Source organism: Macrosteles quadrilineatus, unplaced genomic scaffold, assembly GCF_028750875.1.
Source record: "Macrosteles quadrilineatus isolate MER2022 unplaced genomic scaffold, UCM_ALF_1.0 Scaffold_3__2_contigs__length_128488019, whole genome shotgun sequence".
Lineage (NCBI taxonomy): Eukaryota > Metazoa > Arthropoda > Insecta > Hemiptera > Cicadellidae > Macrosteles > Macrosteles quadrilineatus.
In genome coordinates, this window is record NW_026542596.1 from 127,903,256 (window position 1) to 127,916,785 (window position 13,530).

Consider the following 13,530-nt stretch of genomic DNA (forward strand, 5'->3'; position numbering starts at 1 on the left):
TTTTTGTTGATCTATTTTCCCCTTCAAGGTTATTCTTGTACACAAACCTTAAACAGGCTGTGGGTGATCTGGACAAATTTTGATCTGCTTACCAAATAAATACCACTTAGATATCTATATAAAAAATTACTAATAATCAATGGTGTCCTACAGTACAGAACCTCTACTTACCCTTCCCATTAGATAAACACCATAAATGGCTGTAACACACCATAGAGTAAAGCCAAGAGGCTCTAACTAGGAGACTTACCAAATATTGTATATTCATAGACCATAGATGTACCATAAGACTTACCAACAATGGCAGTCCTGCAGTAGCGCCGTCGTGTTGCCATGGCGGGGCAAGAACTCCACACCCCCGTCAGAGGGTCGTAGCGCTCCATCGAGCTGAGGCAAGAGGCTCCGTCATAGCCACCGCATACGTAGATCAGGCCATCAAACCCACAGATACCTAAGGCACATTTAGCATAGTCAAATAACTTTAAGTATACAACATGAAGAACAAGTGCCTCTTTTTTGGGGTTTTTGTGAGGTAGCAAGGCCTAATTAAGTTGTTATGTAACATAGTTAATGAAATTATTAGGGAATTTAAAGTGGATAGAATAGTTTTATGTGTGATGTAATGGAACTGAATAGAGATTACCATGAATAATTAATTATATCTTACCAATCTTGAATTGAGTCTTGAGGTTAAGAATGAGAAAGTCCTTTATATAACTTTAAAATACAATTACATAATCTATAGAGAAAATCACCAACAAATAAATGCAAAATGAATTAGGTAAAAACTATGATGTATTCCTTGACTATTTCTAACAACATTGATATTATCAAAACAATAATCACATGTAGTAAAATTGAAAACCCCCAAAACATGTGTTGAAGCCAGACTGAAATAAAATAAACCATAGAATACTAAACATGCCGGGCCCCTTGAACCGCAGGTTCAATTAATTAATTTAACAAGTGAGTACAGAAACAGTAGGCCTAATTAAAACAGAGAAAGTTAAAGCAACAAAAGGGGCGGAACTGTAATAAAATTTAGTCTTCAAGTACAGGCAGTGAGAAAACCTTGATTGCCGGTCTAGTGAGAAGGCCACTCTTCGTACGCACAGTCATAACTCTTGTAATGTTATCTGAACCAGGGTGTGTTTCAACAATTCTAGCCAGTGGCCAACACATTGGAGGTGTAAGGATGTCTTGAATCACAACGAGATCTCCAACTTTCAAGTTTGGTGTTTGTTTGTTCCACTTGTTGCGCTCTTGTAAAGTGTGAAGGTAGTCTCGACTCCATCGTTGCCATATGTGTTGAGTAAAGTTTTGAAGTTGTTGCCATCTTTTGAGTCTATTTACTGATTTGTTTCTTACATCTTCTTCAGGAACTGCAGTAAGTGGAGTTCCTACTAAGAAGTGTCCAGGTGTCAGTGCTAGTAGATCTGATGGATCTGCAGAGAGAGGCGTTAGAGGGCGAGAGTTTAGGATCGCTTCTATTTTTGCTGTTACAGTGTTGTATTCTTCGATTGTCAAAACAGTTTCTCCGACAACCCTCCTCAGATGGTATTTCATACTTTTGACAGCAGCTTCCCAGAGACCTCCTTGATGAGGAGATGAAGGTGGATTAAAGTGAAACTTGATTGAGTTTTGAGTTGAAAATTCTATAATATAAAAATCAAGTTTATCATCGTGATTCATTAAAAATGACTTAACTGATGATTTCAAGATCTTGTTAGCACCCACAAAATTAGTTCCATTGTCACAGTAAATATTCTTACAAAGACCTCGTCTTGATACAAATCTGGTCAACGCAGAAATAAAAGCAGCGGAAGAAAGTTCGGTTACAGTTTCAAAGTGTACAGCCTTTGTAGTAAAACAGACAAAAATACATATGTATAATTTAAATAGACGCAATGATCTAAGATTGTGAGCTTTAGCAGAGAATGGACCACAAAAATCAATTCCAGTGTCCAAGAATGGTCGTGACGGAGTAACTCGAGATTCAGGCAGTTCTCCCATTAAAGGAGTTCTGTTCTTGGGTTTGGTACGAAAACATTTGATGCATTTAAACACTCTTGAACGAATCACACTTCTGGCAGATAAGATCCAAACTTCTTGACTTAACAGCGACTGTAAAAGTTGTGGAGGGGCGTGAAGATATTTCAGGTGATAGTGGTCAATTAACAAACAAACAACATGGTGCTTTCTTGGCAAAATGACAGGATGCTTGGCATCATATTCCATTGATGAATGTTTAAGTCTCCCTCCAACTCTCATGATTCCAGTTTCGTCAAGAAATGGGGAGAGTCGCTGAATCCTCGTTGAGCAAGGTTTGTTGTTTTTCAGATGCTTGATTTCTTCTGAAAACACTTCTGCTTGAATTAGCTGGTATATTTTTAAAGTGGAAGTTTTCAATTCATCAACAGTCAAAGGTCCTGAGATAATTTCCTTTTGCGTTATTATTCTAATGAAGCGCATAACATATGAGAAGACTCGGATAAGTTTATTCCACGACGAATATCTTTTAATTGAGATATGTTGTTCAGCTTTGGTGGTAGTTAGCACTGTAATTCCTTCAGGCTTAACTTCTTCTAAATTTTCTTCTTTAGTGGGAATGAAATGGTTTAGAGGCCAGCAGGAGACCGGTTCTTGAAGCCATTGAGGTCCATGCCACCAAAGTGGGTGGTCTTTTAGTTCACTGGGCATTAAGCCTCTAGAGGCACAGTCTGCAGGGTTAAAATGAGTGCTTACATGATGCCACAAATGAGCAGGAATTTGTTCTTGAATTTCACATACTCTATTTGCTACAAAGGTCTTCAACCTGTAGGGAGGAGTGTGGATCCAGCTTAAAACAATGGTTGAATCAGTCCATGCATAAGTTTTGCTAACAGTGTAATGAGGAGTCAATAATGAGAGACAATAAATCAGTAGATTTGCTAGGAGATGACTACCACAAAGTTCTAGACGAGGTAATGAGATCCTTTTCAAGGGGGATACACGAGTTTTTGAAATGAGTAATCTTATCTGAGTTGGCTCAGAATCAGATGAGCAGCGTAAGTAGACAACTGCACTGTAGCCACTTTCCGAAGCATCAGAAAAACCATGCAATTGAATCTCCTGAGAATTGCTTGTTTTTAACGCTCTGGGTATTTGTATCTCGGATAGACGATTTAATTGTGCTATAAAAGAGTTCCAGACTTGAACTAAATCTTCAGGTAGTGGTTCATCCCAAGAGAAACCTTTAGACCAAATAAGCTGCATGAATACCTTGGCCCACATTGTGACAGGAGACAAAAACCCACACGGGTCATAGCTAATTTTTGCAATTAGTGAGAGTATGTTTCTCTTTGTGTTTTTTGAAATCCCTTTCAAGTGAAAATCAAACGAAAATGTGTCAAGTGTAGGTGACCAGAAGAGGCCTAGAATGCTAAAAAAGGGTTGGTCGGTTGATTGTAGGAATTTGGGAACTTCATGATGATCTGCAGGAAGTGAGCCTAAGATCTTAGGACAGTTTGAAGTCCACTTTCTTAATTCAAATCCACCCCTTTTAAGTAAGGCAATCAGTTGAGATTGTAAAACCTGAGCATTTTCTTCATCATCATGCCCTGCTATGACATCATCGACATAGGTATGGTTGAGAAGAACTGATGAAGCTTCAGGGTAACATTGGTACTCATCTTGTGCTAGTTGTCGAAGAGATCGCAAAGCCAGGAAAGGAGAACAGTTCATGCCAAAAGTCACAGTTTCTAAGAAGAATGCTTTGATGGGTTGAGAAGTGTCCTTGCGCCAAAAAATTAGTTGATACTGTTGATCTTCAGGATGAATGCGGATTTGTCTCTACATTTGCCGAATGTCGCATGTAAAAACAACATTATGACGTCGGAAATGAAACAAAACATCAAATAAATTCACCTGCAATTTTGATCCTGTGAGTAAAATATCATTTAGGGAAATGTTAGAAGAGGTTTTACATGAAGCATCAAAGACAGTTCTCAGTTTTGTAGTGGAGCTTGAGTCTTTTATCACACCGTGATGTGGGAGAAAGTAGTTTTCGTCAGGGATCAAATCACAAGGTTTCATGTGCCTAGAATCTTGATAATCGTCCATGAATTTGACGTATGCTTCTTTGAACAATGGTTGAGCTTCAAATCTTTTTTCTAGTGCATATAATCTGGATTTAGCGATGTTACTTGAGTTGCCAAGAGGAGGGTGATTAGGTTTAAATGGCAGTCTAACACAGTATCTGCCAGAGGGTTCTCTAGAATGTGTTTTTACAAAATGTTCTTCACTCAAAATTTCATCTTCGGTTTGTTTAGAGTATTTGGGAGGTTCTTCTTGTTGCCAAAACCGTTGCAAAGAGGAATGAAGATCAAAATCAGAGACAGTTAACATAGTTGTGAGATGAGAAGAATCTTTGTTATTAGAATTACTTTCACATGGAGCATGTCCCATGAGAGTGTAACCAAACACTGTGTTCATCACAAATGGTAGGTTAGGTCCAAGTTGTTGTTTTTCTCCAGTGAAAATGAATGGGAATAAACCCCCACCTAGTAAAACGTCAACAGGCCCAGGGCGGTGGAAAGTAGGGTCAGCTAGAGTATACGGTTTCACTATTTCCAATAAATTTGGATCAAGAGGAGATCTTGGCATGTCCGAGGTAATCTTATCTAAAATCAACATTGGATGATTTTCTGAAACTTTGTTCCCATTTAGTGTTTCGATGTCCACATAGCCCATTCCCTTTGGGGATGTAAGAGACTGATTGATTCCATTAACACGAAGAGTTGACTTTTGACGTTTAATTCCCAACAGTTGGGCTGCTCTTTCTGTTATGAAATCACATTGACTGCACGAGTCGATTAGAGCTCTGAAGACATGAGTAACACCTTGCCTAGACACCAACTTTACCAATACAGTTGCTAATAAAACAGTGGTGTTCTTTTGAGGTCGAGAAAAATTTGTTGATACTCCAGCAAATTCATTTTGACTTTGAGATGAATATGAACATGATACAGAATTTCTTGATGTGAGGTCTTTCGATGGTTCTAAATGTAACAGGGTGTGGTGATTTTTATGACATTTAAAACAAGAGTTTTTCGATTTGCAGATACTGACTTTGTGATTTCCAAGACAAGAGAAACAACGTTGCTTGGATTTGATTAGTTCATGCCGTTCTTGAGGAGATTTTTCTTTGAATAAAGTACAGGAATATACTTTGTGTCCAGGTTTAGAGCAAACGAAGCAAGGGAAATCAGTGGAGCTTTGTGTTGATGCTAGGGTAAATGGTCTGGGATGAGACATTTCATTTTTGCGGTTGAGGTTGGACAAAGGTGGGATATTTGAGTGAGGTTTGACCCATTTACTACTATTGGGTGAGTGCATGGAAACATCTTCAGCATGTGCACAATGATTTGAGAGAAAAGTTATTACTTCATTGACTGAGGGTAGAGATTCAGAGTCATTTCTTGAAGATTCATATTTATTTAACAATTTTGAGTCTAGTTTTCGTAATAGCATTGATGCTAAGAGAGGATTGTTTTCCACTACATCACAGCCTAATGCTGTTAGAGCTTGGGAATTTTCATTAAAAGAGTTTAGCAAGTTTCTGAGATCCTTAGTAGAGGAAAAACTAACACTAGGCAAATCAATGATTTTATTGATGTGGAGAGATGAAAGCCTTCGCACTGAATGGTAACGATCTCGCAACATGTTGTACGCGATGGTGTAGTTTGCTTCAGAGATGGGTGGGGATTTGACCAGATTGAGTGCTTCACCAGATAAAGTACTAAGTAGATATTGAAATTTAGCCACATTCGAGAGAGATGAATTTGAATGAATTGTGGTATCAAAGAGGTTGATGAAGGCTAACCAAGTTTGAGAGTCACCATTAAAGTTTTTTAATTCTATTTTCGGTAAGCGCACCACAGACATGTTAGAGTGTTCCCGTTCATTGAGATGAGAGGTAATAGATTGATTGTCATCATTGCCTTTACTTTCCAAAAGATAAGAATTTATTTTACTTTCTATGCTGATACAAAGTTCATTTATTTCCTCCTGTCGATCAATTAGATCTTGTTCATCATAGTCACCAGGCAGATTCGGCACGTCCAGTAATTTTCTAATGTGTTCATTAAATTCACAACGCTTTTCATTGACTTCACTTTTATAGGAATTAACTTTTTGTTGATCAACTAATTCAACATGATCATTTTCTGATATAGTGTCAATAAATGAAAGAATATTATTGAGACAAACTTTGATTAGGTTAGAAAATCTGACAAAGGTTTCCTACTTCATTTTGTATATTAACCCTTTAAGTGCCAACGTCCGGGCAACCGGACGTTTTTAAAACGAGCCAAAAGTGCCGACGTCCGGCCGACCGGACGTTTTTAGAACGAGCCAAAAGTGCCAACGTCCGGCTGACCGGACGTTTCGTAATGATCGAACAGTTGTCATAACAACCGAATGGAATGATACTCGGATTCTTTTAACCCATATATTAACATTGAGTCGAAAGTTACTAGATGCGATACATCGATTTTCGTTGGTCGAAATATCGAAAATTCGATTTTTACGAAATTTTAACCTAAAAATCGCCATATCGCGCTCGGCATTTTTACCGCGACCTTCGGGAAAAATCATCGGCATTTTTTGAGCGTTACTTTTATTTCTCGCCTGGCACTCTAAGGGTTAAAGGAATGTACTAATGAGCTGATTGGAAAAATGTGGTTGTAAAGGCAAAGATAGAAAGGGGTAGTAATATTGTTACTAAGGCAACAGAATCAAACATTCCAATTTTTCAGAGTACATTAGTAGATTTTTAAGATTGAATTTTAAATATCTTGATGAAATAACAAATAATAATGTACACTATTAGTAGTTTTGAATATCCATATTCTTGATTCTTTCATCCGATGTTCGAAGGACCAATGAAATTATTAGGGAATTTAAAGTGGATAGAATAGTTTTATGTGTGATGTAATGGAACTGAATAGAGATTACCATGAATAATTAATTATATCTTACCAATCTTGAATTGAGTCTTGAGGTTAAGAATGAGAAAGTCCTTTATATAACTTTAAAATACAATTACATAATCTATAGAGAAAATCACCAACAAATAAATGCAAAATGAATTAGGTAAAAACTATGATGTATTCCTTGACTATTTCTAACAACATTGATATTATCAAAACAATAATCACATGTAGTAAAATTGAAAACCCCCAAAACATGTGTTGAAGCCAGACTGAAATAAAATAAACCATAGAATACTAAACAGTTAATGTCACCTATTACCACAACTTCCTGACCTCTATTGGATCTGAATACATTTCTCTTCAAGTCCAACCTCCAACCTTCTTTGGTTGAAACCTCTGAGCTAGGAATACAACTGGAGGTTGTGTGAACTTATTGAACACAAAAATCGAGACAATGTAAAATTGTATTATGTTGGTTTGACCAACTAGGAGGATCAACCAGCTCCCTAGACAGCACGTGAGCTTGGACTAAACTTGGTTTTTACATATTTCTGAATTGGTATGACAAACTTGGAGTTTGGAACCCACTACAAATTTAAAACAGCTTTGGTTAAGTGAACTTGTGTGAATGAGCCAAAACTAAACTTGTTTTATTTACATATACAACCTGGTTGGCCAAGTCTACAATTTAAACACCTAACCAGACCCACGACAAGCTTGTTCATGTGAGTCTAAAGTGAGTAGTGCCATATGACAAAAGAATTTTCCCTCCACCCCTACCCACCACACGCTTCTAAAACCTGTTTCTTTGTGCTGAACCACCATTTTTGTTGGATTTAGACTTCCTCACTCTCAGTTGTCAGTTCTCACTTATCTTGTTTTAGTGTTGTGAGTTGCTCGTTTCGTTACTAGTTGTGAGTTTTGTTTGTGGTTTTGATACCAAGACGAAGCAAAGAAGAATTAAGGGATTCCTGTAAAGGTGAGATCTAAACTCCATTGATAAAAAATATACTTGTGTTGGTTAGTCTATGATGATATAAGTAAGCTAAGCTAAGTTAAGCAAACAATTAATTTCATTGCATCAAGAACCCCAGAATTTTGTTTATAGCCTAAACCTTTTGCGCTTTTACCTTTGTCATACTCAGCGCTTCACTGAATCGACAACGTCACTCACTCTACACTAGTCTACTGCTGAACTCTACAGAACAGTGCCAAAATTTGTGTTTAACCATAATAGTCAATGCCTTAACCTAGTCTACAGATAAAAACAGGCCAAACCATTAGTTTATGTTGTTTGTATTCAGTAGCCTTGTTGATAAGTGTAAGTTCCTTTATCACATGCTGTAATCATTATAAAAGTAAAACAGTAAGAAATAAAAGTTTGATAACAATTTTAAAAACAAGATTAAGTAACCCTGTGAGAGCTACCCTGTGTTTGCAACACCAACAAAAATGCCAAATAATCAAATAATTCGAATAACAAATAAAAATAATGAAAAATTATTTAAATAATATATTTTAATAAACCAAATAATTCGTCTAATGCAATTGTATTTTTTTATAGATCTTCTGAAGCAGACGGTGGAGTTGATGGATTCAGAAAAGAAGTTGAAGGTGAAGTGGAAGATAGTGGGCATTGTATTTATTATATTAATAAATTGTCTTGAAATGTGAAGGTCTTGCTTTCTAAACCTAACAGATCATATATAACCAATATTTTTTTCCAAGATCACTTAAGACTCATAAAATAGGCTTCATTTATTGATCATAAATGTTTCTTGGTAAACAATTAATTATATTTATGTTTAAGAAAAAAGGTGGGCAAGCAAATGAATGGTGTGAAACAGCTTATATGTGAAATAGGTATAAATTATATTACTATTACTATAGCCTATTATAAAATTATTATTATTATCTCTGATCATGACAGTAAGTATATGAAACTATCGTACCAAGTCTGAGTGAGTCTATATGTGTGAGCTTGTTTGCCCAAATCTAAGATGTGCTAAAACCAATTCCAATATGAGTCTAAGCCAAGTCCAATATGAGCCTACTAAAATTGGGCTTGGGTCCCCAAGTCCCGAACAAGTCCATAATGAGCCTGTTTAATTTATCAGTGTGAGCTTGTTTGCCCAAGTCTAAAATGTGCTAAAACCAATTCCAATATGAGTCTAAGCCAAGTCCAATATGAGCCTACTAAAATTGGGCTTGGGTCCCCAAGTCCCGAACAAGTCCATAATGAGCCTGCTTAATCTACCAGACCCGTTTTGTATCCATCATTCCAAGCTTAGAGTAGGTTTGTGACCATGAGTTCACTGTAGGTTTGGGGTTGGGACTTGGGGAGCCAAACCCATAACAAGTTGAACAACTGCCAACTTCGGTCTCTAAAACAAGTCTAAACCAAGTCTACAGACTTTGGTGCCTGAGTCTAAACCAGGCTTGGGAACTTGGGCCAATGGACTTGGAACAAGTTCCCAGCAAGCCCATTGTGCTGTTGGGGTCATTGGCTCATGACTTTATTAGAATCCCACATTAGAACACCTCAGTTTCTAATGTACTAAGAACAATGTGTTTCTTGTTTTTTGTTTTTTTTTACAAGTGTTGTGTTTCTTTTGTAGAGTAAACTCTATCCCAGACCATTTATTGGTCCATTACAGAAACCAATAATGGCCTCATTTACCATCTATTTGAGTTGGACATTTCCTTTCAAGCAGTATTCAACTGATAAAATCGTCTGAAAGATTTTTTTAGACAAACCTTCAAGATTGTTCGAAATTTGTAGGTTATAAGGTTATTGTCATTTTTGTATACAGTGTAAAGTGTTCATTTGTACCAGAATGAACTTATTTAACTAATCCATTAACTATGTCTAGTACAACAACACAAACATGCAGATATTATAGGTTTTTGTAACTGACCTAGACAACTCCGCTTGGTACCCATAGGTGTGATGGTGTTCCATTTGTTGGTTTGAGGATTGTAACACTCAGCTGAGGCTAGGTCTGAGGCACCGTCATACCTGAAATATTTAGTGAAATACAACTCTCAAGCACCAAATTCGTATCCAATTCTTTATTTACTTAGTTGATAAATAAAATAGTGATTCTAATAACATATAACTTTCAGCGCTGTGCGAATCCAGAAATTTTGGTTCGAATCCGAATCCGAATCATAGCTGTACAGATTTTATCGAATCCGAATATTTTAATTAATCCCGAGTCGAATCTGGGTCGAATCCGAATCTCAAATTTACAGCCATTATCGAACCTGGATCGAATCCGAATCTGAAATTTAAAGCTGTTATCGAATCAGAATATTTAAACCTGTTCAGAGTCGAATCCAAATCCGAGGAAAGTCAGCAGTACCAATTTTCACATTTTTAGACCACATTTTCTGGGGCTGAAATAACTTAGGGAATTGCTTAAAAAAATTCTTGAAATGGGCCAAATAAAAAAGTTATGAAATTTAGGCCTACCTATTTGAAGTTTTGAAACTAAAAAATTGGGCATAAGTTAGGCATACCACCTAGGCCTAAGTTTCTCGCTAAAAGTGATGGACTACCAATTTGTGTAGTCTAAAACATAGGCCCAGCCTATTATACACCTCGGTGTTAATCCTCCACACAAGCCTATGTCTGCATTACTATTACAAGTAACAACTAACACTGTGAGGTTAAGTTTACTGATAGCCAAGATAGGGTTCAAATGCGACCTACACTAATGTGCCTAAAGCCTAACACCAAGTAGGTCAGGTTCCTAACATGAACCAGTCAACAGCAAATCGGAGTGCACAAGTAGTTTTTTAGTGTCTAAAAAATTATATTGAAAATTATATTCAATCAGAATCTAGTAAATTTGAATATCGAATCCCAACTCGGATCTATTTCCAAGAAATTTGAATATCGAATCCGAACCCGGATCGGATCTCTTACCAGTAAATTCGAATATCGATTCCGAATCCGAATCCAGTTAGAAACAGTAGATTCGTTCTCGAATCCGAATCGAACCTCTAAAAAGATTCGGATTCGATTCGTTTTTCGAACTATTCGCACAGCCCTGATAACTTTTGTGTTGGACAATTACCAAAAAAACATGGTCTAATGTTTAAAATTTTGTTTAGTCTTATCATAGACAAATAGAATAAATATAGACCGACAGCAGTGCTGTGGTTAGCATGTTCCGGCATACACCGCTAGGAGTACCGCTGCAGCGTCTGCTAGTAGCATACGGCTCCTCGCCTGCAGCGGTGTGCACCGTAACTACACGGCACTCCTATAGGCACATTGCAGAACCTTCCTTTAACAATCTATTTATTCTATTTGTCTATGGTCCTAAGTACGTATAAAAATATGAATTTTTTTAACAAAAAAATTACAGATACAATTCCTTTCTATGATATCCCCTCGTAAACACCATTCTTGAATCAAAAGCAATATATTGTAATGATTTTGCTTTGTTAGAATAAAACTACACAAGCTAATCTTGTTAAATTATTATAACTGAAGATGATTTATTTAGGCTTATTTCTTTCACGCTCTCTAGTTATACTACAGATTTTCTAATCTACACATGTTTCACACCATATGTTTATGTAGACTTTTATGACTATCTAGATGTTTTTCCTTACCCTCCAACAACGTAAAGTAGTTTTCCGAGACCGGTGACTCCACTGCGACTACGACGGAACAGCATTGGAGCGATGGGCAACCACCTGTCATCACGGGGATTGTAGCACTCGCACTCGCTGTGGATAGCAAACAGGCTGCCACCACCTGAGAAACAAGAAAACTCACGGTGAAATGTCCCGCTTAAGAAATCAATCATAACAATGTACAAATTATAGTAATACTCTAGAACATCTGACCTTGAGAGAAATAACTCCTGTGAATATTTGACCAGCCATCCAACCACTTGTTAGTGTCACTTTTGTTTCTGTGTTTTTTTCATAATATTTATTTCAACCCTGGATGGGTATTGCACTTAGTTATTAGTTAGTTATTTTTAGCGTACCACTCCCATCCCTCTCCACAGACGCTACCCTCCTTTTCAGCAGTAAGTTGACATTTGTTGGCTGCCTAGTTATGTCGTAGTGTGTTTCTTTGTGTCGTTGCTAGTCGGTTTCTTGCAACGCATACATCAAGTTTGGTAAAATGGCTGGCAGTATGTCAAATTTACCCTTAGCGTCACACTGTATAAATATACCTTACTGTATGATAATTCCTATAAAACTATCAGTGTGTCAAATTTACGTATTGATACCCTTAGCGTCATACTGTATGACAATATACCTTAAGGTAAAAAGTAAAATGTTTAATTTGCTTTGAAATTTTGATTTGTCTTTTTAAAAAATTTATTTGCTATTTTTCACCGTTACTTCGAGTTTTTAACAGTCTTGTTATAAAACTCCAATCAACGGTTTTTGTGTTCCAGCCACAGAACTATGCAGTAGATGGATCTGTAAACATTTACACTCTTTTCGTATTTGAAAGATTTCTTGTCCAAACGCCCAAAATATTACAGATATTACTAACCAACAGCAAATATGTAAGGCTTGATTCCCTCAGGGCGGCGCTCGGACGTGCGCTCGCTGGCAAGAGCCGAGCGCTGCTCTGGCAGTAAGTGGTACTTCATGGCCTCCAACAGCAACTCCTTGCACTCTGAGCTCTCCCGGACGAGCGCCTCCGAGTCCACAGCGGTCATGAGGAAGTCCCGTGACATGAGCGGCAGCCGAACATGCCTCAGCAGCTGAAACAATAACAAACTATGTCACAGGGTTTTATACAGAGTGTGTACAATCACATTTGAGAATATATATTTAACCGTGGCATAAATGTAATCTCTAATGTATTTGGCATGAAAATATATAACTTGTGATACATATTTTTGGCCAGAAAATGTATTCAAAACAAAATGACTCTAGGATGGAAATAAAGTGTTCAGTTTTAAAGGGTCAAGATGGTGAAAAGATTTTTCAGCAGGCTATTGAATTTAAGGAAAAAAATTAAGTTTTTTAAGCTAGACAAAATTAGTCTGAAATTATTGACTTTTGATTACTTAGACATCTCATCCATACAGACCAGATGTATCTGTTTCCAGATGTATTTTGTTTTGTTTTTTCAAGAACGTAGTTGACTACTCACTGTGAAGCATACAGTGAGCAGCAGTGAAAATTTAATTTTTCTCCCTTAGTATTCATTAATATTCATTCATAGGAAGATTCGGAGGACTGAGAGAACTGGCGACAAGCATTGACTAAGGATAAGTTTCTTATCTTTATAGTCAATGCTAAAATATCTCTGTCAGTCAATGTAGAGGGGTCTGAGAACAAAAATATTTTTTGTAAACTTAAAAACACACATGACATTTGCTGCATTTTTTAACGATATATTGGCATAAAATCACTAGCTGTTTTATTGAATAATACTTTATTTTTACAACTTTTGACTAAAGGATTTTTAAATTACAGTGGATTAGGAAGAGGAAAAGATTATTGGATGAGAAGACAGTTCAATGTAGAGATCAATCAAACTAAGAACAAAAGTAACTGCTTTCATGCT

The 13,530-nt window shown here is 36.8% G+C and overlaps 1 protein-coding gene across 1 annotated transcript in view; it reads right to left on the minus strand.

The window, feature by feature from the left end:
- LOC128990288 (kelch-like protein 17) overlaps positions 1–13,530 on the minus strand; it is a 65,643-nt gene that overhangs the window by 10,860 nt on the left and 41,253 nt on the right. Inside the window, exons 8-11 of the mRNA XM_054412613.1 lie at positions 12,505–12,718; positions 11,601–11,745; positions 9,893–9,993; positions 296–451 (exon numbers count right to left, since the gene is read on the minus strand). Of these exons, the coding sequence (XP_054268588.1) occupies positions 296–451; positions 9,893–9,993; positions 11,601–11,745; positions 12,505–12,718 (616 nt within the window). The remainder of the gene's footprint in view (positions 1–295; positions 452–9,892; positions 9,994–11,600; positions 11,746–12,504; positions 12,719–13,530) is intronic.